The sequence below is a fragment of the Xiphophorus couchianus genome, chromosome 23 (assembly GCF_001444195.1).
Source record: "Xiphophorus couchianus chromosome 23, X_couchianus-1.0, whole genome shotgun sequence".
NCBI classification, from domain to species: domain Eukaryota; kingdom Metazoa; phylum Chordata; class Actinopteri; order Cyprinodontiformes; family Poeciliidae; genus Xiphophorus; species Xiphophorus couchianus.
In genome coordinates this window covers 8,881,065-8,907,701 of record NC_040250.1, presented here as the reverse complement: position 1 = coordinate 8,907,701, position 26,637 = coordinate 8,881,065, and the positions used below count along the sequence as shown (strand labels likewise).

Genomic DNA, 26,637 nt, shown 5'->3' with positions numbered 1-26,637 from the left:
TGTTTTAATATTTGTAATATTTTTGTGTCCAGGGTAAACTCTGGTGTGTGTTTGTTACCCGTTCCTTGTCTGTATTGTAGGGGAGGATTAATTATTCTGGCAGTGACTGTAAAAAGGTTACGCTTCTGGAGTGAATGTTTTCAGTATGTGACAATGATGTTACGTTTTTACCCTTGAGAAGAAAATTAATTCTTTAAAAAATAAAACTGATTTGTCACATTACAAACATGATTTTGCTGCAAAAACACTAAATCCTATGAAGTATTTTTGTCCGGTTTCTAGTGCAAATATATTACTACATTTGAAATAAGAAATAATAACTTAAATGTAACTATTCAGCAAAATACATCTCTGCAAATTAAGAGCCCACTGCTATGAATCCCATTGAAAACCTCCTGGTTACAACAAATATTGATTTCTGAACTCTCCCTGCATGTTTTTAATTTTGACCATTTCTCATTTTCTACAAATAAATACTAAATTTTTGCTTGGAATCTCAGAGACACGCCAGTACTTCATAAAATAAAAAAACAATATTCATTTTACTCAGACATTACCTATAAAGAGTAAAATCAGAGAAACTGATCATTTTAAGTGGTCTCTTAACTTTTCCAGAGCTGTATAAGAATTTGTTGTAGGTAAATAGTTTCCTTATATTTATGAAAGTATTAGTGCCACAGGCAGATTGTTTCACTTATTGCAGGAAATTCTTCTCATGTGATAAACGAAACAACCTTTTCATCATTATTGAGGAGTTATTGAGTTAAACCAAGCTCCAATAACTTGACGAAAAGTTACCTGTAAGTTAGTTTTGTCTTATTTCAAGTGTACAAAAAAATGCACTAGAAGCTACACCAAAAATACATTTGTTTTTGCAGTGTAATATAGTCGCTCTATAAGTATCTGTGTAACAAATGAGCTCTGTAGATTCAAAGCATTTTAGTTTCAGGTTTCTGAAGTTACAACTATCTGCAGTTGAGAGAAATAAAGTTTCCTCTGCGTTGCTGGCTAAAGTGATCATCGGACTCTTCCCACTTCTTAAGTTTTGCTGTACAAAAAAAAAAGAAAGACCCAGCAGAGTCACTTAAATCATTTATGAGACCTGTGATGCTTGAGCTGCAGCATGTCTCGATTTTTTTCCTGCAACATGCTGCAACAATATCACTTCTTAGATGGAAACTCTGGACAGTCAGACACAGATAAAAGCAGTGAAAGGTGCAGTAAATAAATACTCACCTGGCTGACGTTACGTAAACAACAGAACTGCAGCAAAGAGATGTCAAACTCGGAATGACTCAGCGCTCAGGCTGCACGGCTATCTGGAGTTTATTGAGAGTGGCATTCAGCAGTTTCCTCGAGAATCGTTTAAGAATGGCTGCTGCTTCAAACCTGGATAAGTGTTTCAGTTAAAGGCTCGAGTGGGAGAGTTACTGTCAGTGATAACAAGGTGAAGCTCTATTTTTAGCACAAAGGAGAAGTTTAATGTACCTTTTCTGATCTTCAAAAGAGCTTATTATCTCCCAACACAGAATATATGTAAACATGATAGAAGGAACATGCGTGTTTCATCTTTATTTGAAAGGTTAGCCTTATTAAAGAAACTGTTTGTGCTATTTGAAATAAAATGAGGTATTACAGCTCTAGAAGTAAACACACATTAAAAATTTGACCTCTTTTTTTTATGTTAATGGGGTGTTACTTTTTAATAAACTCCAAAATACTGAAACATGGAAAGTGTCATGGCTCCGCTGGTTTCTTGGGCTTTAATTGACTCATTAGGACTTTTAAGGGAGGTTAAAAAAACCTGACTGACATTTAGAGGTAATCATTTCTCTGATTCTTCAAACCTTGAGAGAAAATACTAAAGAAATGTTCAAATATCTTCCAGGTTGCACTTCATACCGAGTAAAACATCCTTAGTTCTTATAGGCTGTGACGCCTGTTGGCGTTTGAGCGAGAGAGAAAAAGTGCTGAACGTATAGTTTTGTCTGAATCAGAAATAAAATGTAAAAGCACATCTTAGACAAGGTTAAAGAGACCATTAATGGCGTAAGAGTTTCAAAGAAGATATTTGCCCTCTGACCTTATCTAAAAAAGAGAGAGTAATCTGAAACACTTCAAAGAAAGGCGTTCAGGAAAGTGACTTATGAGGAAAGAGTGAAAGAATATTTCTGCTGCATTAAAACTTTCTTTAAAAATGCCTTTCAAAGTGTCAAAACATCAGATTTAGATGATTATCAAATTAAGACTTTGATAATCTGTTTATTTTATTGAGTTCAAACAGAAATCAAATCCTGAGTTCGCTGTTTCTACATAAATATATATTATTGGTGCGACTCTCTGCCTACATCTCCCAGGATTCTGTGCGGTTCTGGATCAGAGTTCAATGAATAAGCTATATATTGAACATTGAATATTCTATCAGATGTGTTATCAGTTGATATAAATCATGTGTTTATCACAATATATGCTGTTTATTATCTGGCCCTATCAATATTCTATTTTAAACTAAACTATATTGTTTTCTTAATATTGACCTGATTTTAAAATTTTCTGTCAAGCAGACATTAGAGGGATTATTATCTAAAATATTTTTTTGGTAGCTTTATATCATGTTGTCAATAACAAAACTGAAGTGTTGCTTTGACTCTCGTGCATACTTGAGAAATCCTTTAATCTCCATGGCAACCATTCAGCTGTGCGATACACCTGGTTGGACCTAGCTTCGCCTTCAAGGACACAGCTCGTCCTTTGAGCTGCAGGTTTCAAACTTCGGTCTCAGTGCAACACTGGTTAAAAAAAAAAAAAACTTTGTTAAAATGTTAACAGTGGAGTCTTCAGTAGTTTCAGAAAGAGCAGGAGTTTTTAAAGAGACAGAGGCTCAATTTTAAGCCATTAAATTTCAAAGTAAGATTTCTTTGATATAAATAGCATTATTTATAACAACTGAAGTTACTTTATTATGCTATAAAATGGCACTGTGTGGCAGGAAAACCATAATACTACCTTTAAGGTTCTGCATGTGCTGCTGATTTCAAACCAGCGAAGACTTGGGAAGCAGTAAAACCAAAAGGACACAACATTGGGTGGTTATACTGTCATAGCCGGTGCCCACCTCGATCTATCACGGCGCTGCCAATGGCTCCCAGGAGGCCATGTGCAATGTGCAGCCCCCACGCCGTCTTTTCACCCCCTCATCCTCAACCTTCCAGCCCCTCGACAGCCTCCACGGCCATTACTGCCCCACCATGAGTGGCAGGCATCCGGTTCCGCCTGACTGGAGCCTTTTTCTTCCAACCCTCAAGGACAACTAAGAGGACATATTGTCATCAGCTCATCTCTCTCATTCCCACGACTGCCTCCTCCACACACACACACACACGCCCACGCACACACACACACACACCCACACACACACACACACAGCCAGAGCCTACTGCGAGCCACTCACCTGTAACAACATCTACGTGACCTTTGCTTAATGTCCTCGGGTGCCACACCACAACCCATTCGCACAAACAGCCTCCAGGACCGGCTGCGCCTGCCGCTACTCATTCGCTCCCTTTCCCTGAGAGTCTTAGCTTCTAGGTGGGGGTTGTTAAGAACCACTTCAGATAGAAACCTTGAGCAGAGGAAATAAACAAGGCATTGTCTGTGAAGGCTTCTTGCTCCAGACCCTGAATGTTATTTTTTCTTTCTGGTGTAGATCTGAATTCTTTATCTTGTACTCTGAAAAAGTCGGAGGTGTCTTATGATGCAGGGGCTATCATAAACCCTTGAAGGAAGGTTTTTAAATGAATCATATGTAGTTTTATTAGAAAGAATCCTTTTGCATCTATTGTTTCTTCCACTTTAGTGCAGTAACTTTGAAGTGTTCAAGTACATCTCTCAGTTTTGTCCATCCAAACACACCGCTGTATTGTTGCCTTCCCGGTGTTTCTTATAAACCATCCCTGAGATTTGTTTTTGCACTTCAGCATGCTCTTAGAAGTTGCAAGGCTGGTGAGACGTTTGGGAGTCGACACTGAACTTGAGATGAGAGGCTGTTGCTTACAGCGGCAGTGAGAAACTTCACATGTAAAAAGGAAACTCGTTTGAATTCGCAAATGTCAAATTCCAGAAATCGCGGGCTGTGATTTTCGGTGAGCTACGAACATTTCAAAGAATGGTCAGATGTATCAAAGAAGACGGTTTATTCTAAAATATGACTTACAGCAAGTAAGGCTGAGAGGGAGGAGAAGATGCACTTTGAGAATGAAATTTTTACTGGAAGCTTTTAATGATAGAAAAGAATATTTATGTAGAAGTAGGACTGCATCTCCACAGTAACTGCTTTTCAGGCATTTATTTCTTGCTTTAAGCTATAAACACAGAAAAGAAATGATTAATGACTAAGAATGGAGACATACGCCATCCTATGTGTCAGAATATCTTCATAGTGATTAAATATTTCATTATTGAAGTAAGCTTTTTTACATTTTTTGGGATTATACAACATTACTGAACATTAAATTTTTATCACAATGTTTTGCGATAATATTATGATAAGGATAAAGGTGACAATAATAATTATTTATTACATCTTTTTTAGATAACTATATGACTATGACTGTGTGTCACAGCAATTATTGCCCCAGATAATTATAAAAAAGGCTTTTGAAAAACATTCCTGATGGCTAATGACTATTATGCTTCTTTAAGAATCCAGTCACGTAAAAAAGTGTGATTTTTATCGCTAATTTGCCCATGAAAACTATATTTTCAGATTTATTGGTATTTATTGATGCTTTCATTGAACAAACTGCAAAAAAAATTAAATTATCAACCTGGGGTGCTTTGAAACATCCTTAATTGTAAGTAATCGTAACAATGATAAATCAAAAACTCCTATCATAATAAGAAATTTGTCACGATAATTGATAAACGATAAAAATGCCAACCTTGCTGCACATTGTGATCTTTAAATAAACCTCCTGATACATGCAAACCTTTCACTCTGTCTTCCATTGAGGTTATTTATGCATCTAAATTTATTCAACTCTACTGCAGGTTAGTATGTGTTACTGTTTCCAGTAAACAAATAAAACCGTAACTAATATCACCGTGAGTTTTTTAAATTTAATGTAAAATGTTCCTTTTAATGACTCAAAGTTATGACAAGCATCTTTACTCCTTAGCATAGGGCCCGTTTGCTGCCCTGACCTGCTGTTAAAGTGATTCATAGCCAGGCGGCAGCGTTTGGCAGCGTTCCTGAGGAATCTCTGCACACTCCTCATGGGCAAAGACATCCAGTTCATTAAAATAATTATTAGTTATTGGGTTTATCCTGCTGCCACAGACCTTTACAGTTACCACCAGAGCTTTAGTCAGGCAAACTCGATGGCCACTCCTGCTTCTCTGTAACCAAATCTGCACAATAAGTGAACTTTACTTTAAAAATTGATGGAAACAGAAAAAACAGAAAAAAATCAAATGCTGCAGCATATAAAAACAAAATGTTGTGATTTAAGTATCATAAATCTGAAATGACTTAAATTTTGATTAGTTGTACATAAACTAAATAGCAAAGACATTAGAAGTTAAAAGAAATCGCTGCTCCTTTCTACGTAGATCTGCCTTATAGATTCTACTTCAGGCTTCGGCTCATCAACAGGTTCTAGTTGATCTAAATCTGTGTGTTTTCCAGAGCATGTCAGACGGCATTAGCTTCTGCTGCCGCCCAGGTGAGAAGACCTGTGAAATGTGGCCGATTCAGGAAAGTGGAGCAAAGCGCTAATTCGAGCGCGGCACAGCAGTAGCATCTGCATTAATTTATTTGGATCATCTGGTTTATTCATTTGTCACAATCACTGTCTCATTCACAGCTGACTAGCAGAAAGTAATATGCAATCATATTCAATCAGGTGTAGAATGAGATTCTGAGCATTTCTCTGCTGATTTGTTGATGCCAGACATGTTTGGTGCTGCACCACCTTCACCTCTCACTGTACGTACTACTGTTGATCCACTGGCCACTTATGTCTGTCAGTTCTGACTGTTCAGTACAATTATAATCACACAAACATGTTTTAGACTATCCCCTCTCCTCATCATAGAGGATGATGGCAGGTCTTGTCTTTTACCATTTTGTAAATTCACTTTTAATTTAAAAATATAACTTCATGAATCCATCAGCTTCTTGGTTCTCTGCAAATGTGCAATTTGGGGATGTGTGCACTCTGAGTCTGTTTTTTGCCCTCGGCTAACTTGATAAAGTTGTTTTCTCATTCTTCTTCAGTTTCAGGTGAGCAATCAGTTGCCTCTGCAGCTTCACTACCATGGTAGTGAAGCTGATTTGTGCTTTAAAGGGGATTGGTTGTCCTAAATTCACATCTTCACACTTTTATGCTTCCATTTCGGTTTCAACTGCTTCTGAAACCAGCTTAAAAAAACCACCCTGCCATTTCTTTGGCAAGACGTTCAAATTTTTTTATGTCTGGAAAATGAGCCATTTCAAAAACCTCCAAATTGTTAAATCACAATCTACGTGCTATGTGCTGTTACCTAGCAACCAAAGTTGAACTCTAGCATGTTTGGTCAGCTGGTTTTATGGTTTTACATTGGCTGTTGGAAAAGATAAGCGTTTTGTCTTTGACTCACCATCCAGAAACAACTTTCTGTATTCTTGTTGGTTGTGCAGGAGGCGCCACTTCTACTGGCCAGTTGTATAATTGGGCATCTGTTGGCAGCCATTTTCACGAGTGAGTGTAAATGTTAAGTTGGCAGCAGCAGCTAATTTAGATTCAAGGGGGAAAATAAATGTAATTACCAGAATAAGAATAGTTTCAAGCACTCACAGACATCAAGTAAAAATGTACAAACTTCAGAGGAAATGTAGACAGATGTCGGATGTGTTTTTATTATGTGAAGGTAATAAACTTAGACTGAGTTTCTTTGAATTTCATAAATATTTTCTCTTCTAAATCAAGATTTGTTGACAAGGATTTTGAAATGTGCACAAAAGCTATTCATAAACTATCCAAACAGATCATCCTCAGTACACAGAGGTAAAGTACCACATCAGGGGCGTCAGACTCATTTTCAATTAGGGCCGTATCAAAGACCTGAATGTTCTTAAAGGGCCGGTTGTTCCAGAATGTATTGATAAACTGTTAAAATATCAATAAATAACTGCTTCACTATTCAATAGGTGATTCTTAAAATTAAATAATATTGAACATCTTTCCACGCTGATCAGTCCCTCCAGGATTTTGTGATTGTTTTTGTGGTTTTTTGCAATCAGAATCACAGACTTTGTGGTGCTAATTTAGAAATAATCGTAAGGAATTTTTACGATATTTGAGATAATGTACGACGTTAAATGAGACTTTTAATTAATCTCCTTATCAATCACAGACTATAATTTGACATCAAGTAAGGCTGAGGCAGCAGTCACTTGGACTCAATGTTTTTGAGCAATTTTGAGAAAAATTTGCAGTAAAATTGTGGGGATCTGTTGATTTTGTGTGAATTTTGCATATTTATGAAAAACTGGAGGGACTTTTTGATGTAATTCGGAGTCTAGAGGGCCACATAAAAAGCTCCGGCGGGCCAGATTTGGCCCCCTGGCCTTGAGTTTGACACATTCTGTGGCATAAATCGCACTGAAGGTTCTTCTGTGTACTTGAGTATAAGTATTAAAAGAGGCCTTTCAAAGGCTACTCATTTCTATTTCCAGAATGCCAATTACTGTGCACAGCAGCAGCTTCAGCTATTGAACCAGTTTAAGTCAAACTGTTGTAATACATTATTATCTATTTCAGCCCGGTGTGGTGGGGAGATTCTCGCCGCTGGATTTTCATCAGACGAGATAGCCTGCTGAAAATGTAATTCACTGTTTTAGTATAAATCAATAAGCCTCCAAAATCTATTCCCTCTCTCCCACCTTTATGTTAATACAAAAGAAATTCCCAAATAGGACTTTAATGCACCACACTGCCAGGAGGTTTAATAGCCCCTATTTTATCTATCACTACTCAATTGACACTTAAATTTCAAGCCCATCTTAATTCCCCTTCTCCTGATAATTTTAGGTTACTTTTCAGAGCTCTGCGACCCATTTTAACAGAAATTTATTGGCTTATGGCATTAGGAATCATATCCCATTACTTCTTTCTCCACCACAGAAAAGAGAGAAGTGATCGTTGTCTGTAATGTGGAACATCTACATGTCCTATAGCCGTGTACAAGCTAGCCAATACAAAACACGTTAAATACGGAACAAGAGGAGGAGTGAAGACTGAAAGCTAATTTTGCATTAGAGCGTTAGAGGACATTGAGATGGTTCTGATGGGGGATATAAATCCTGATGGACTCCTCATATGAGTGTGTTCATTAATCATGTGTCTCATTGGCCAGGCTCTGATTTGCCACTGAGACAGATGAAGATGAACCCGGCAATATATTTCTCATCATAACACAACCCTCACATAAATATTAATAGCATATTTTCAGCTGGTGGGTATGAATCATTTTTTCAGACAGGGAATTTTAAGAGCTATCCATGCGTGTCCAAGAACAGTACATAAGCGAGCGGTTGTGATAAACAACATTGCTTAAAGGCAACGCACTGGAGAGAAAACCTCAACTGTACCACCGATTTAAAACGTCTTTATTTTGATTTCTGGAGGCAAAGTTCTAGAAATGCATTTTCATATTTGACCTTTTAGTTTGCAAACGCAAATATTTTACTTCAACAAGCCAATGTTATCCATATAGTTTTACATTTTAAAAGTAATTTGAGCTATTCCACTGCATCAATATTAGTTTATGTGGATATTTTTTCCTGTCACCCTCCTGCTGCTGAATTTTAGAGAACATTGTGAGACTTTAAAAGAAATCACCAAGTTCTTATAGTTTAAAGGTGCTGACAATTATTTTTATTTTTTATCAGGTAGATCAGTCTTTCTCAAACTGTGGTACCCGAACCACTGGTGGTCCGCGGGCGGCCTCTAGTGGTCTGCCAGGTACTGCATGTACACAAACGTTTACTTGCTGAAATAGTGTTCAAAAACAAAAGTTCTGCAACTCATCCTGAGAAACTCTCCACCGGTATCTTCAGATTTTCTTTTTAGTGACGGCGTCTTGGCCATTTATCCATTATCATTTATTTTAAACACAACCTTTTGGTAAGCTAACAGTAGCGTCGCACTCTGAGCTCAAAGTGGTGAACAGTGCTGCGCCCCGTGCTGACTAACTGCATTTTAACACCTAAAATAAAATTAATGTTGGGCTATCTACTGGCTGGCTGGAAAATATTTGTTTTTGCCTATGCGATGCAAATCTATGTTTCAATTATTGTGTTTCTAAGTACAAATGGCTCTAACATGTTACTTCACACCACATGTATAGTTTGGTTTCCATGTATTTTCTATCTTTGGAAAAATTTGAATCCATACTTCCAGAATCTGTAAATAACTCAAAACACCCTAGTTGGCTTGTTCATGGTTTTATTGTGGCCTGTCACATTTATAAAACAGCGCCACCTTTCACATTAAGAGGAACAAAGACGATGAGTTAAGAGACTAATGCTTTAGTTTCAGGTTGTGTAGATTAGGATGTGGTGTTGTTACAGGGGCAGTTTCGGGTGAGGCAGTCTGTGAGGGTTTGTTAAATGGGGTCAGTGAAACAGTTTGTTAAACACTGAAGTAGACGGAGCTGGAAACCAGAGGAGGCGTTGCTTTGGACTTGCCTCAACCCATTCATCAGCAAAGTGATTAAAACAGCTTTGTTTCAACAACTAAATAGCTTCTCAAAAACAACTTAGCAACGGGGTAAATACTGTTTACCAAACTTGTCAAACTCGAGGCCCAGGGGCCAAATATGGTCCGCCATAGCTTTTTATGAGTCCCTTTAGACTCTAGACGCCAAGTTACATCAATCAGTTCCTCCAGTTTTAGCAAATATTCACTTAAAATAAACAGATCTGTGCTTTTTTTTCACTAATGCATACTTGGGAGACTATTGCAAATTTTTGCAAAAATGATCAAAGATTTTGATCAACCAAAGTTGAACCTGTAGTCGGCAGTATTTCTTATTTTTACAACACTGCTGTCTCAGTCTTACTTTGTATTAAGTTACAGTTTGTGATTGATGAGGCTAGTAAGAAAAAGTCACATTCAACATCATACATAAGCACAAATATTGCAAATAATTTCAAATTAGCTCCACACTTTTTCTTCACTTTGATTTGAGTAATCAAAGTGAAGAAATGTTCATTATTATTGAATTATAATAAGAACTTATTGTAAGGAGAGACTGCTATTTTTTTATATTTGAATAATTTAAGGGGTTTTATCAATATATTCTGGCACAACCGCCTCTTAAGAACATTTATATATCTTAATATTTGCTCAAAATGAAAATGAGTTTAGTCATTTTTTTACCAGCTTCTTTATTTAATATGAGCAAATGTTATATTTACAACATTCCAGCTGTTATCCTTTGCATTTCTGTAAGATGTGATGATGTCCATCTAACCCATGCTAGTTGCAATTTTTCTGTCCCCGTTTTTCTTCTTAACACTGTTTTTATCTTTTGGCATATAATATTATTTAATCCTCATTAAGATATTTTCTTCCATTTTTAGAGCAGCTGTCGGTAAGATCCAGACCTGTTTGAATTAAAAATCTGAGATGCTGTGTTGCTAAAGCCCAAAGCACTTTTGACAGACATTGTAGCTGCAACACTTAAAAACACTCTGAATTTCACCATCTCTTTAACGATCTGAGCCATTGTAAGAGTTTTCTGGTCGTTCATATCATTGCAGGTGTATGACCATGAGTACAAAGCCGTGGTGGATGGTGTAGAGACGAACAGCGTGATGGAGATTGACCCAGCTGACCTCACTGAGATCTTCAGAATGGGGAATGGCAGTAAGGAGGTTGTGGAGGTGCACGACTTTAAGAATGTAAGTAAAAAGGTTAAACAAGTCCATATGGAGCTGACCCTTCTTTGATGCAAAATCGACAACACAATCATATCTTCTCTTCAGAAGAGAAGCGGTCATGCTGTTCACGCGGCGATCCGCTCAGAGCTGAAACACAGCTCTTCTCATTTCCCTCCAGTCATGTTTTTCTCTTAGATTTTGATCCTTTGAATGGAAAAAAAAGAGTTTGACAAACAACAGAAATAGAAAGAGGAAAAGAAAATTAAAGCTGCAGTATGTAACTTATATATATATATATATATATATATATATATATATGCCGCATACTTGGATCATTGAATGCTTAGAGATGTATAACATCAACAGGACTCTGAGAGCCTTTATCGCAAACTCGATGAGGCTGTGGAAAACCACCCTTGAAGCCAACTGCAAACCACTTGCACAAATGTCCATCAAATGTGGCATATACCAAGGAGATGCTCTGTCCCCGCTACTGTTCTGCATAGGCCTGAACCCCCTCAGCCAAATTATCAACAAGACTGGCTACGGATACCGACTCAAAAATGGGGCCAACATCAGTCACCTTCTCTACATGGATGACATCAAGCTGTATGCCAAGAGTGAGCGAGACATCGACTCACTGATCCACACCACCAGGATCTACAGCACGGACATTGGGATGTCATTCGGACTAGAGAAGTGTGGTCGGCTGATCACCAAGAGGGGGAAGGTCATCCGCACAGAAGGGGTCTCACTCCCAGAAGGAACAATAGCAGACATAGAGGACAGTTACAAGTACCTAGGTATACCACAAGCAAATGGCAACCTCGATGAGGTCACAAGGAAAGGAGCCACAGCTAAATACCTCCAACGAATAAGGCAAGTCCTGAGAAGCCAGCTCAATGGCAAGAACAAAATCCGTGCGATAAACAGCTATGCCCTGCCAGTAATCAGATACCCTGCTGGAATAATTAGTTGGCCAAAGGAGGAGATAAAAGCCACGGATATTAAGACTAGAAAACTACTAACAATGCATGGAGGGTTCCATCCCAAATCCAGCACCCTGAGACTGTACACGAGCCGCAAGGAAGGAGGCAGAGGACTAGTGAGTGTGAGAACCACAATCCAGGACGAAACAACTAAGATCCATAAATACATCAGGGACAAAGCCTCAACAGACAATGTGCTCAGTGAATGTCTCAGACAACAGGGAACGGAGGTTGAGGTGCCAGAGATACCATCATGGGAGGACAAGCCCCTACATGGGATGTACCACCAGCAAATAACCCAAGTGGCTGATATCAGTAAATCCTACCAATGGCTGGAAAAAGCTGGACTCAAGGACAGCACAGAGGCCCTCATCCTGGCTGCCCAGGAACAGGCCCTAAACACCAGAGCAATAGAGGCCCAGATCTACCACACCAGACAAGACCCAAGGTGTAGGTTGTGCAAGGAGGCCCCTGAGACAGTCCAGCACATAACAGCAGGGTGCAAGATACTGGCAGGGAAAGCGTACATGGAACGACATAACCAAGTTGCAGGCATAGTGTACAGAAACATCTGTGCAGAATATGGACTGGAAACCCCGAGATCAAAGTGGGAAACACCCCCAAAGGTGACGGAGAACGCCAGAGCTAAGATCCTGTGGGACTTCCAGATCCAGACAGACAAAATGGTAATGGCGAACCAACCAGACATTGTCGTAGTGGATAAACAACAGAGGAAAGCCATTGTGGTAGATGTAGCAATACCAAGCGACTGCAACATCAGGAAAAAGGAGCACGAGAAACTAGAGAAATACCAGGGCCTCAGGGAGGAACTGGAGAGGGCCTGGAAGGTGAAGACCACAGTGGTGCCTGTGGTCATCGGGGCCCTCGGGGCAGTCACCCCCAAACTGGACCAATGGCTACAACAGATCCCAGGAACAACATCAGACATCTCAGTCCAGAAATGTGCAGTCCTTGGCACAGCCAAGATACTGCACAGAACCCTCAAGCTCCCAGGCCTCTGGTAGAGGACCCGAGCTCAGAGGATAAGAACCACCCGCAGTGGGTGAGAAGGGAATTTTTATATATATATATATATATATATATATAATATTTTTTATGAATAAATATTAAATATATAAAAAATATTTTTTAGTAAAAACAAAAATTATTTTTGCATATTTGTTGAAATTGTCTGTGAAAAAAGTGAAGCTACTCTGCCTTCCCCCAGTGCTCCCAGTGATGATTTGAAACAACCAATCAGAGCCAGAAGGCGGGTCTTAGCATAGCTTCCCTGTGACGCGCCACTTTACTGTCTGCTAGCTGTAGCTAGCATAGCCTGTCATGACTGCTAATGCTAGTTAGCACGGCCACCGCTGGTAAAGGTAAGGTAATTTTATTTACATAGCACATTTTCAGCAACAAGGCAATTCAAAGTTTTACATCACCAAGAGAAAGACAAAAAGGTAAAAGTACAAAACTAAAATTTTGGTTCCCCGTGTTTAATAAGAATAAGTAGTCCATATAAACTGGTAGGGTTTCTCTGGATTCTTGTTCTGATACAGCTATATGTTGGTTCTCCATGTTTGATTATTGTTCTGGGTTGTTAAGTAGATGGTACTTTTTAAGTTTGTTCTATATTTGTAAACTAATAGGAGTTTCTCTAGGTCTTGTGCCGATATTAAAAGTATCAAGCTAAATGTTGGTCTAAAGCACAAGTGTCAAACTCCAGTACTCAAGGGCCGCTGTCCTGCAGGTTTTAGATGTGCCACAGGTAAAAAAAAAAACACTGGAATGAAATGGTTTAATGACCTCCTCCTTGTGTAGCTCAGTTCTCCAGAGTCTTAATGACCTAATTATTCTGTTCAGGTCGTGCAGCAGAGACACATCTAGAAGTTGCAGGACAGCGACCCTCGAGGACTGGAGTTTGACACCCCTGGTCTAAAGTAATGAGTAATCCACAATTTATCAAAGTAATGAACTAAACAGTTTTCTGTTTTAAATGTTGATCTAAAGTAATAAGTACTCCTGTTTATAACAGACAACTAAACAAACGGACATGGGAAACGGATCCTGCGCTGTTAATACATGACGTTGATTAACAGCGCTAAGACCCTCCTCCTGGGTCTGATTGGTTGATTTTGGTCAGGAACGGTTCATTTCTTCAGACGTAGTTCAGGAAGGTGATTAAGATTGATCTTTTCACAGATTATCTCCAAACAAACATGGTGACAGTTTTAACAAACATGTAAAAAACCTATTTTTATGTATATGTTTTATAAATACTGCAGGTTTAATCAGCCTTTTTAAATAATGTTCACACACATCAGTAAATGATGCTAAAGCAGCAGCAGATGTTGAGATTTATGTGCATTCAGCAACCTAGAAAAAAAACAATCAGTCTTGCTAAAAAAAAAACAAGAAGTGCTTTCTTCCCACTAATTCTATACAGCAACTTCTTTACAGTGCAAAAACAAACACCATTAAGTAGCCTTTCTTTATGTGTTCCTCACTTTCTGGAGCTGCTATTTTGTCTGCAGTAAAACTCATTAACTTACCTTTCATTCCCAAATCCTGCTCAAGTGTGCAGGATGTTACACATTCTGCATCAGGGAGAAAGGAGTGCGCAGCTTGACTGGGTAATGAATGCTCTTACTCTCACTCCATTATTTACTGTGAAATGTTGGGGTTGCAAGGCTGAAAGTTACAGGTTGCACTTCATCCCGAACAAAAAAACCCACACTGAGCGGGTATTGTTTTTGTTACAATGGTCTTTGTGAGTGGAAAATGAATCAATGATGGAAACCAGCACAGCGAAGGACGGCATTAACCTCTGAAGTCTCATTCTTCCACACCAATAAGAGCAGTGAATGTACGTCTGTGTGAATAAATCGGAAACATGCATAAACACATCTGCTCGCTGTTGTCCCGCTTCCTGTGGGTGAAGCACATCCCTGAGGAGGTTTGTTTGATCCGGCGCTCCGCCATGAAAGAATAAAAGCAACAACTGACTGAACACAATGATTCAGGCCTCATTGGAAGAGAGGAACTAACAAAACTCACAATAGTTTGCAGGTAGTTTGCGCTTGAGCAATTGTGTTAGAATTGATTTTTTTTAGGATAAGAAAAGGTGAATATCCTCGGTTGTTATAAAGCACCTTCAAACATGAACTCAATCAAACCTGGGAGCTGTTGAGAAAAGTGGAAAATGAAACTATTATTCCCCTTTGGGTTGTAGAGCATTATATTTGCCCTAGCTGGGGATAGAAGACAACCTGAGAGAATGTATTGCTGCAATCAATATGAATTTTTTTAATCTGTGAAATGGTTCGTCTGTCTGCATTTACCTCAACATTTTTTTATGAGACGTGTCAGAAATATACCAGGAGCACCTAATGTTAGGATAATGCTTTGAGACTGACATTTCTAACATCATGTTGTTGTTTTTTTATTGTGTGACTTAATTGCAGTAGGGAGGGTGGACAAAGAGAAGGAAACAGTTTATAGGCCCGGAAATTCACAAATTACAACCAAGAAAAAACAGCATAAATAAGGAATGAAACAGGGTTAGGAACAGGAGCGCAGCAGCTGAAAGAATAGATCAGTCAACATTAATAATTATTGAATTATTACTTCCAAACTAGTAGCATAAACTTTCCTTTTTTGAGCTATTGTGCCAATTTTCTTATTTCACTCCATCCTGTATCTTTTTATTTTTAAAGGGGCAGTATTATGTAAAATCAACTTTTTTGAGTTTTACTTCATGCTATAATGTTATTTCCTCTTCAAAAACACACCTAGGGTGTTGCCTGGATTCTTTCATGCATGCTTGACGAATCCTTTAATCTCCATGGCAACCATTAAGCTGTGCAAAACGCCTGGGTGGACCTAGCTCCGCCCCCGAGCACGAAGCTCCTCCCCAGAGTTTCAGTTTCCAAGCTTCCGAGCTTCTGCTTCACAAAGCAGCTCTACTCAGCTCCTTCAGACTAGCCAGCATCAATTAGCAAACACCTCTGTGCACGTCTGCTGAGCTCATTATAGGAGCTACTTCTCAGTGTGAAGGGTTAATAGAGGAGCCATGTTGTGGTGACTTCCTGAAGGTGGAGTTTCAGAAAGACAGAGGCCCAATTTCAAGGCGTTAAAGGGTTAAATCAGGAAACAACATTTCTTTTAAGTCATATTTGACATATATAGCATTTTTTGTAGCTGGAGATACTTGATTGTACTATAAAATGGCACTATGTGCCTGGAAAACACATAATGCGGCCCTTTAAGTATTCAATGAAAACCTGAACATTGTTGTCAGCCAATGACAGTCCCCCAGATGCTCTGGACAGAACGGGAAAAGTGGACATGTCCAGGGAAACGAGGCCCATACATGTAGCATATATATTTGTTACCTCCATTAAGCTTCCTTTTCAACGCAGAATTACAGCAGAAGGTGAAAAACGTATAAAAAAAGACACTTTAAGGTTATTGACAAAGCTCAAAATTGTTGTATTTGGGATCTTTTTTTGAGTAAGGAGACCTTCTGCCCTCAACCAAACTCCATTTTGTGTACTAATACTTTACATCACTCCAGACGTCTGCAGTAGCTTTATTTTCACTAAACATTACTCCTTTAAGCTTCACCTGTGATCCCAGTTGTGATCCCAGTTTGACCTTGTCATGTGGAAAACTCCTTTTATGCTGAAGCTGTAATGTTTTTTCCCCTCACATATTGACTTTAAATCAAAACATTTTTATTTGAGCACTGCTGCCTTAAATATCTGGAACTACTGAGTAGAGAACAAAATATTTCCTAAAGGATATAAAGTTAAAAATGTAGATTCATTAACAAAGATCCTGGTAGCTGCAAAACTTTATACACCTTTAACCTCCCAAAAAACTTTTAGATTGGATCTTGATTAGTTTGTTAGGCGTGTCAGTTATTTAGCCTTCGTTAGGTGACGACAATTTAAAGCTTTATTAATATCTGATTCCTCAAACCTCATCACAGCAATCAGCAGCTTAAAGCAGCACCCTGGCATTATGAAAATTAAAGTCATCTAAGCTTACAAAGCAGGAGAAGCCTGCAAGAGGACAGCAAAGTGTTTTCAGGGGTCATTTCCTCAGTTTGTAATGTAATTAAGCAGTGGAAGTCAGCATGAATAATGGTTTTAAAGTGGTAGACCACTAAATCAAAACATCTTGTAGGGCTGGCAGAGAGGAAAATCAAACTCTGCTGGACTGCCAGAGACCTGCTGGATGATTTAAAAGATGTTTTGGTATTTCTGTTGTGAAATTTGACCTTGAATTAGAATGGCTTTCCTCTCTCCTTAAAGCAAAAACATAGGAGAGGTTTTCAAATTCAAACTCGCAACAAAGAGAAAATGTTTGTGACAGACAGTTAGCCTCAGTTTGCCCCGCTTGAAGAGGTGCATGTTGACTTGGTTACCATGTCCTTTTCTTCCTCCAGGCGTCAAGATCACAGGAAATATTTTGTTTGGTGTAAAAAAGCAAAACACCTAAGATTAATCATTAATCAAAAAAAAAGTAGGAAACAAAGGAATGAAGAAAGTGTTCCAAAAACACAACAAGTTCCCCAAAGTTGGAGTTTGATGTCACTAAAAATATTCTTTAAAAAGGTTTTACACTGTAAATAATCCCCAAATCAACCTTTTATGCTGATACACTTGATAGGTTATTTAGGGTTAAATGTTTATGTTTCTGGGCAAAACTTGACAAAAATGGCAACATTTTGTACCTGCACAAGTATCAAGACAATTTCAGCAAAAAGTGGAACTCATAAGTTTTTTTAAATTTAAACAGATTTTCCAGTTCAGCTGCAGATAGTTTTACTGAACCCAAATAATCCCAAACAATAAGCCTCCCCTGCAACTCGGGGACAGTTACTTCTGTTTTCCGGTCATTCTGGGTCGGTGTGGTTCGGTACGTCATGTTGTTTCCATTGTAAAAGTTGCCTATACAACTGAACATAGCAACTGACAACAACAAGACCTTATGTTTTAGGATTCAACACCAAAAGACTCAAACATTTCCCACACAAAGAACAGAACATTCAGTCCATTACAGTTTAATGTTTTTAGGCTTGATGTTTATTTTGCGATTATTAATAAGTGATCGCTGTGGTAGATTAGCTACCGCTGCTATTAGCTAAGCTACCACAGCGGTGGTTGACTAGTTAATTTAACAGCTGCTCTACTGATCTGTCAGATTGGTGTTTAGGTCTCTTTTTATTATTTTTTTTAACTGAACCGAATCAAATCAGATTCCACAGCACATCTACACATTGCGATTGTCAAAGTCAAGCTAGCATAACTGAACTACTTCCCTCTCCCTCGCTATTTTTCTTCTTAATTCAAACTTTTTTCTGATATTGTTATCTAGTTGCCATAGTTTTGACGAACTATGTCTCTTTTTCTTCTACATATCAGGCATATATTTAAGATTTATCGCGTTATATTGATAACAGCCTAAACCAATGCTAGTCATTGTTAGCAAGCAGTTTTGTAGCCCACCAGCAGGGGGCGGGATCTTACACGCGCTGGAAAGGGTCCATACCACAATGGTACGGTAGATTTAGGGCGGCGCTAATGGCGTCAAACAACACAGTCCATTGATTGGGCGACAGTAAAACATTGCTGCTTGAAACAAACACAAGACATACCAGTGTGTTAAGTTTATCATTGCACTGGTTTGTGGGAAATGTTCTTCTGAATACACCAGACTATTGTACCAAACTGCACCAAAGAGGTATTGAAGAATACCAATTAACATGTAAAGTCTGGAAACAGATTGCTCTGATAGAAAAACACTCCATAGATAAGACCAGTTTTGAGAACCGACTGGCTGCTGAAAATGTTTTCATGCTGTTGCACTGACCACGCCGGCCTGAAATATTAATTACAGCAGGTCTGAAGCCATTGCTTTAAAACCTACGCAACAGCCGAAACACAGTCGGAGGATATTTTACTTTGTAAATACAATATTTGAAGATAATTATGTGAATTGGTAGAGCTACATTTGGACAAACGTACATGTGTGAAAGGAAAGCAGAGCTTCTTTCTTCAAAGGTTATACTACAGCAGCACATGTAAAACAAGAGTGAGCAGTGTTTTTCTTTCATTTACCACCTGCCAGGTTTTGATCAGACATAACCCTCAGACATGAGTCCTGCCACCTCTCTGCAAAGATATGGGGATATTTGGCTCCTTTCATGCTCCAGAAGCTGTCAGTAATCAGTTTTGGCTTCCTACCTTCAAATGGCATCTAGCTTGAAGTATGAGGTAGCCAGCTGCAATAAATCAACACAGATGCTATGGGAAACAGCAGGTGAGCTCAGACATTCTTTATAAGAAAAAGTATTGGTAATTGACTTAGTTTGTTTTCTTTTTTGGGGGGGAGTTAAGCTTTCATTTATCTGTTACACACAGAAAATTAAAGCTCTTATTGTTTGCAAATGGTGCAGCAGAAGCTGCATCTAAAAGGTGGTTATGTAGGCTTTATGCATTTATCTTCTCTCAGATAGCCGTTAGCGGTGAGAATATATTGGTCAAAGGGGAATTTAAAAGAAATCCAACCTCTTTTCTTCTGCCATGTGCTCTGCTGCCTCCTCTTCTCACTGCAAATGAAACGGAACCATCAAAACTTGCCTCCAGCGTTCATCCATCTGAAATTTCTTTGGAGCATTTGAAATAAATAAATAAATTTATGACTGCCAGGAACTCTACTGATGATGATGATGATGATGGTGAGGAGGATAGCCTACAGAAACTCAACATCCTCCCTGGGTGTCCATGATTGAGTGCAACCCCCGAACAGTGGGAGAAGGTCCAGATGCAGCAACAAAAGAAAAGCCAACCTGGAAAATGTTTCATTATGTTTGATGCATCACTTTAGATGTAAAATATCACTGCAAATATAAAATCTTATCAGGTAATTTGGTCTAGTTTCTAGTGCAAATGTCTTAGTTCACTTGGAGTAAGACAAAATTAAATTATAAGTAACTTTCAACAAATAAATAATTCCTTAATATTAAAAAAGTGTATGTTCCACTGGCAGATTGTTTCACTTATAACATGAGAAAAATGTTTTGTTGTAAGTGACATGGGACTCCCATGTCAAACAATATCATATTTTACAGACTAAAAGTTGCACTTTTTTCATATTAGTTTGGGTTTTCCTGTGACTTATAGTCAGGTGTCACTTAGGTGCGTATTATTTCTCTTTATGATGTATTTTTGACTGATGTGTTAAATGTTAATTTATACAGACTGACATGAACCAAGGTAGACCCAATAAAGTTTGTTTTTTTTAAATAAAAGGTTTGGACGTGGCGTCTAAATTTTGTTTTGGAGATTGTAACTCCATTGTTTTCTGTTCTGGTTCTACAACAATGAGTCCTGCAGATTCTTCATAATGTGTGTGAGGGGCAAAAGAAACAAAATGGCTGCTTGTCCAGCCAAATGGCCAGAGGTCAAAGGAAACTGAACTTTGCATTTAGTTATATTGATACCCCAAGGAAAGAAAAAGCAATATATTACTAATTAATCAAAGTTTTCTCAACTTGGAAAAAGTAAAGTCTGAATGAAAAAAAAAAGATTTCTAAGAAACCCAACAATTGTCCTGCTGGATGTCTTTCCAGGAAACTCGCACAACTTTAGCTGCGACTGAGCCGGATATCTTGACAGGCAGCAGCATGTTATCAGAGACTTGGAGCATGCACATGCAAATATTTCAGCAGCGTCTATTAAAATGAAATCACTTTTCCATTCCTATTCCCTGTGTTAATGTGTCTCTCTTCATTTTCTGCTTGACCAGGCCCGGTAATCATTGTATCTCATCGCGGCGTTGCCCTCTTTCCTTCTCACCAACACAGCCGACCCAAATTAAACAAAGACTCATCACAATAAAGCCCGGCATAAACATCATGCTCTCCTGCTCCAGACCATTATTGCCCATCCCTTTTCCTGCAGAGATAAAAATCACTTGCATTATATTGTGGCAGCCATCACTTTGTCCTGCGTCTCTTCTGTCTAGTTTCCAGAGTGACGTTGCTGCAAAAATTTACAAAAAAGTGAAATTATAACCACATGGTCAAGTTAACAGATTCATAAGAGACGCCATAACAGCGTTTTGTGTTATTGTAATTAAATTTAGATTGAAACACATTCATTATTGTGCTCTGGCTCATGCAAATTTCACTTCATACAATTTTAAAGCGACGGTCTCAGATGTAGATCTAGCCATCTATTCTAATACAGGAAGCTGTGCAAAAAAAGAAGAAGAAGAGGAAAATTAAAATGAGCTCCAGAAAGTCTTTCAGCCTTATTCTGGCTGAATATCTTAGATTAACACAGAATAGCTGTGAGGGGAAAAATCAACAGATCTTCTCTGCCTTTTGAGGCCGTGTGTGTCAGACTGAATGGCGCTGCGGTCCGCGCAGTGGAGCATCATCATTGGAGCTGAAGAGAGCATCTCCACACTCCACTGAGCAGATTAAGAGAGTGACAGGGACCTATGACTGGCTAATTCAATGGGAGCGCTCTCTGTAGAAAACACTTCATTCTCAACAATGTCACTTGGCTCTCCTGTGTGATACATCCCGCCATGGAGTATTTTGCTGCCCCGGTGGACCGTCCCCTGCCTTTTTTCTTTTGCTTCATCCAGCTTTGAAGCGAGCAGAGTGTTGAGTCCAAGCAGTCATCAATTTTATATAAGCAGAAGGAGTTCAAAACACACCTCTTCTCACTCATTAGGTTTCACTTTAACAACTTTGGCTATCAGTAAAAAGCAGTGTTTTAAAACGTACGCCCCACTTCTTACGGCACAGCCACATCACAGACGGCACGATGAATGATACATATATCTGAATTTCTGAGTGCCTCTTCATTTCTCTTTCCTTTTCAAACAGGGGATCACTGGGATACGGTTTGCCGAACATCAGAGGTGCTACATCAGGACCCAAACGAAGAAACTACCCACAGTGGCCGAGGCGGAGGCTGACGACGGGGAAAGGATGGTACAGTACACCTTCACGCTCTTCCTATATGCCGTCCTGCAGGAGGCGGCCATGCATATTGTCAGATAACCGGCGCTCAAATCCTCAGTCTGTCCATCTCATCCTATCTCCCCTCCCCTCTCACTGAGGAATAAGCTGGGGTTTGTGGTGTCTGTGAAACTGCCAGAAAGCTAACCACAAACCCTCTGCCTCTTTGTGGCTCACATCAAATGGTGCTTGCTGTCAATCTCGAGCCAACATTAATTTTTAATCATCTCCTCCAAAGACTCTACCCAAATAGCCTAAAGGGGGAAGGGTTGCTGCAGAGGTCTGAGCGAGAGGTAAACCATTAAAATTGTATTTTTAAGCAATGCCTTTCTTTGTAAAATTCACAAGACTCCCCTTCTCCAAGTTTAGGGTGATTCATTTTACTTATCAGGCTTCTTAAAGTCGAATGTGAACTTCAGAACAAGGAGTGGGAAAAAATTCAGTCAATCAAAATTCCCATTTTTCAGTGTCACAGTGAAATTCGGCGAGTGGGCCGCGCGTTGAAAGAGAAAATCCTTTCCTCAAACGTCTCAACTCCAGGCATGCTCTCATTTACATTTCAGATTTCAGCTAAGAAGAAGTGGCTGGAAAATATCTGACGCTCCCCACTCACCACTTTATCTTTTTTAAAAAAAGCCAATTGTCAGTCCAGCTTTAGTTTTTAAACTTTAATAACACAAGCTGTTACACCAAAAAGCAGTTTTTTTGCTCCTCTCATCTTCATATTGTCTGATCTACGTTTACAGATACTAATTGCCCAGGCAGCACCATATGTCGGTGCCATCTCTGTCTTCTTTTGTGTACTGGAAAGCCTAATTGGCTCAATTCAAAGCTCCAGAGTGAAGCATGAAAGGACAGCAAAGTGACTTGAGCTCATACCAGTATTGACGGACACGCTTATGTTTAATAAAAATAATGGTTCAAAGGGCTATTTAAGCCACATTTTACTGTAATTTGCTCTCACTGGTGCAACCTTGCCTTTAGAAAGCAAAGAGCCAAGAGGGATTCCTGATTAGGTTGTCAAGTGTTGCCTTAACTTTTACAAATCTGAATTTTTTATTACAAATTTATCTATTATATTTCAGGAACACTCTAACTACAAACAACAGTAACACTTTATTTGAAGGGGCGTGCTTAAGACTGACATAACAACTGTTATAAACATGAAGGAGTCTTCTTTCATTGGTCACCAAAATAATAACATTTTTAAAGTAAAGTTGCATTAAAAGTTGAATTAAGTGCATTAAAAGAGTCAACTTTGTATTATTCTACTCTATAAATAATGACGCTTTTGAAGCAAAGTTGCATTAAAATTTGTAATAAAAATGTCCACTTTACATTAAAAGTGTCATAATTTACCAAATGACACTTTATGACAACATTTATAAACATTTACAAAGACTCCTTCATGTTTATGACAGGTGTTATGTCATGGTTATGCACACCAATTCAAATAAAGTGTTATCCAAACTACCTTATTTTTAATTAAATATTTGTCATTTTTGCAGAAGAAGAGTTCAACACCAGTTACATTTTGAGGAATGTAACGTCAGAATTTGTCTGATTTGTATCAAATGACAATAATGGAGCTTAAATAAAAGCAGTGTCACATCTCCAGGTTGTTTTCGGTTTCTGAAGCATCTAATTGCAGTCCTGAACCTACTCCACCGATTCCACAAGAGACATTTGTGTCTCTTTCCAGCCACATGGTGTTTCCGGCGTTTATCGCGCGCCGTCTGCAAAATGCTTGTTAGTCTACCAGATGTGCTGCGGTGTCTTTGAGAAACTACTTGACACCACTCTGTGCTCACATGCACACCTGTTTGGGGATTTTTTGTGGGTTTTGACTGAAAGCCAAACAGAGAAATGCAATGAAGCTTGATGTGACGCACGGGGTTGTTGAGGTTGACAAAACTTTGTCGAAAAAATAAAATTTCGCAATTTTGGTTAAATAAAAAACACAATTAAATTCATAAGTTTGTTCATGTGATAAGCCATTCAAAAAAACATGCCAACTACTTTCTGACATCCCCCTCATGGTTTATGCTAATTGATAAGAAGTCATCAATACCGATCCCATTACTAATCTGACTTATCGATTCGACTCCTTATTGATTCTCATTGAGTTAGGAAATGAAAATCTTAAATTCAAAATATGCACCATGTTGTTGCGCTCGATTCAAACAAAATTAAAACTTAGTTAAACAATAAGAATCCCTCTGCAATCTAACATTTTAACATGAAATCTGCACATCAACAGCTTTTGTGTTTTTAATACAGTGAACTCGTCAGAAAATATATTTAAATTTACTGAAAATGACTATAAATGTTACTGCGAGATGGAGATTATGCATGTAGGATGGCGCTAGCGTTAATACAACAACCAGGATGTGGAGGAGATTATCGGCAGGAGATACTGCGCTCAAAGCTCCGCCCCCTGAGTCACCGCCGTTGCTAAGCAATGGGTCAAACGCTACATTTGTTCAACTGTTTACTCCTTTTATTACGTTTAGAGTAATGAACATGTTGCAAGTGGTCCCAGTTTCGTTTTTTTTGTGTGAAATATAAACGTATTTTAGAGCGCTACTGCCATCTTGGATATTTTCGAAAGCAAAATAGGGAGCTTGTTCAGTACGTCAACACGCAAATACGTCACACGTTACGGGAACCTACAAGCAGAATCGTTAAACTCGCAGCTTAATGATTACAAGTAATTGAACTACTGAGATTCCCGTCCCTAATGATAACATTAAGTTTTTAAGACCATTTCAATATTTCACTATGCTGCCTCTTTCTAGCGATAAAATATTTTATTTAAAAAGCTATGGTAATTTTATTTATATAGCACATTTTCAGCAACAAGGCAGTTCAAAGTGCTTTACATGAATTAGAGGGAAATAAAACAAAACGACAAACCGAAAGAAAGACAAAAATGTATAAGTATGAAACTACATATTGGTTCTCCATGTTTAATAAGAGTAAGTAGTTAGTAATTTATAAACTAATAGGGGTTTCTCTGGATTCTTCTTCTGATAAAATTTGAAAAAACAAGATTATTTTTTTTAAATTAGCGTGTTTCCATTAAGCTAATTTATTTTTGAAATGTGAAATTGTGAACTTATATGGTCAATGAAAACGCAGCTGCTGTTGCTAAAGCTAAAGTCACTTAATTAACGGGTGCAGGTCTCCTAATGTGGAATTAAGATGCTAACCTTAGCATTCTGCTGTGTTAAATTCATGCACATATTTATAAGAATTTTATGTTTTTTACCTTTACCTCTTGCATCCCATTGTTCATATTTACTATTTACTGTATCAAAATTAGAAATCAGTACCTTCAAAACACCAGAAAGTTTGATTTACAGGCTACAATATCTTGTTACACCACTGAAACCAAGTCAATATTGGGGGTTGAACATGTTTAGGTAATAAATGGTGACCCAAATCTGTCCTCCATGAGCATCCACCCACATGTGACCCTGTAAAGGATCAACACGACAAGTTCCTCCTCAAGTGCTGAAGCACACAGGGGTTAAACCTAAACAGTAATGGTTCCCAGCTTAACCCCACCACAGGCTTTCAAGAAAAAAGGGGGCTCAGAGGAACAGCAGCAGGCTTAGGAGCTGATGGGAAAAACAAAAGAGAAAACTGTAGGAAAAACTGCAAGTCGCTGATAAGGAAATACAGCCCATGTGGAGGGGGAACCAGGTGACAAATACAAATTGTTCGCCAGGTTTTTTTCTCCGCTTTTCAATTTTCCTTCTCAATGAAATGTCTGAGGGAGTAATCCCTGAGCTTCATCCCAGTTCCCCCCAGTGTGAGTCAGAAATCAGCTGCTCCCTCCCTCACAGTCTTTAACATTGTCAGTAGATGATGTTTGGTCCATTAAACAGCTTCTTAATATGGATGGCCGGCGCTCACCCAGCGACCCCAAACCGCCCACTCAGACAACAGCTGCAAACAGAGAAAACGGTGTGCAAAGAAACAAAAACACTGCAGAGGATGTAAATACATCAAAGTCCTGCGGAGCGCTGTGTGAATGGTCTCAGAATATTCTACAAAAAGTCGGTGAATGGACTGAAACGGTTGGGGGAAAATCTGACATTTCTGCTGCAAAATCACAGAAATTGTAAAGCTGAACAGCAAATTAAATCTAGATTTGGTTTTAATCTTCATTTGGTTGACACTCTTTAAAAATATAAGATTTATTTGCAACGATTGTGTTTTAATTTTGTTTTGAGAAATGTGTTCAAAGTTGAAATGCCATCAGTGTCAAGATTCTGTTGCTCTATCAGAAGGTCAAGTTACATCAACTTAAAAACATTTATATGTTCTGTATTTTACAATGTTGAGAAAAGAATAACTGAAAATTAGCTCATTAGCCTTAACTTTTTTTAAAGGGTTGAGGGAGTTATTAGTACTTAATTGATTAGAGTTTTTGAGAAATTTGAAATTTGCTGAAATAAAAATTTTTTTGTTGTTTTTTTTGTGCCAATTTTAGAATTGTCTTTTTTATTATTTTTAGCAAACTTAATTTTATTTGTTTATTTATTTTTTGTTTTATCATTTATCAGCCTGTGATGTTGTGAGGTACTTTGGTCATCTGAGGTTGTTGTAATTTATTTATTTATTTTTTTACATATTTGTTAAAATTGTCACCACTGTTGTGACTG

The 26,637-nt window shown here is 38.4% G+C and overlaps 1 protein-coding gene across 2 annotated transcripts in view; it reads left to right on the top strand.

Annotated features, from left to right (window-relative positions):
- tnmd (tenomodulin) overlaps positions 1 to 26,637 on the top strand; it is an 82,938-nt gene that overhangs the window by 35,394 nt on the left and 20,907 nt on the right. For both annotated transcript variants that reach the window (XM_028009562.1, XM_028009563.1), the window contains exons 3-4: positions 10,808 to 10,948; positions 21,830 to 21,937. In XM_028009562.1, the coding sequence (XP_027865363.1) occupies positions 10,808 to 10,948; positions 21,830 to 21,937 (249 nt within the window). The remainder of the gene's footprint in view (positions 1 to 10,807; positions 10,949 to 21,829; positions 21,938 to 26,637) is intronic.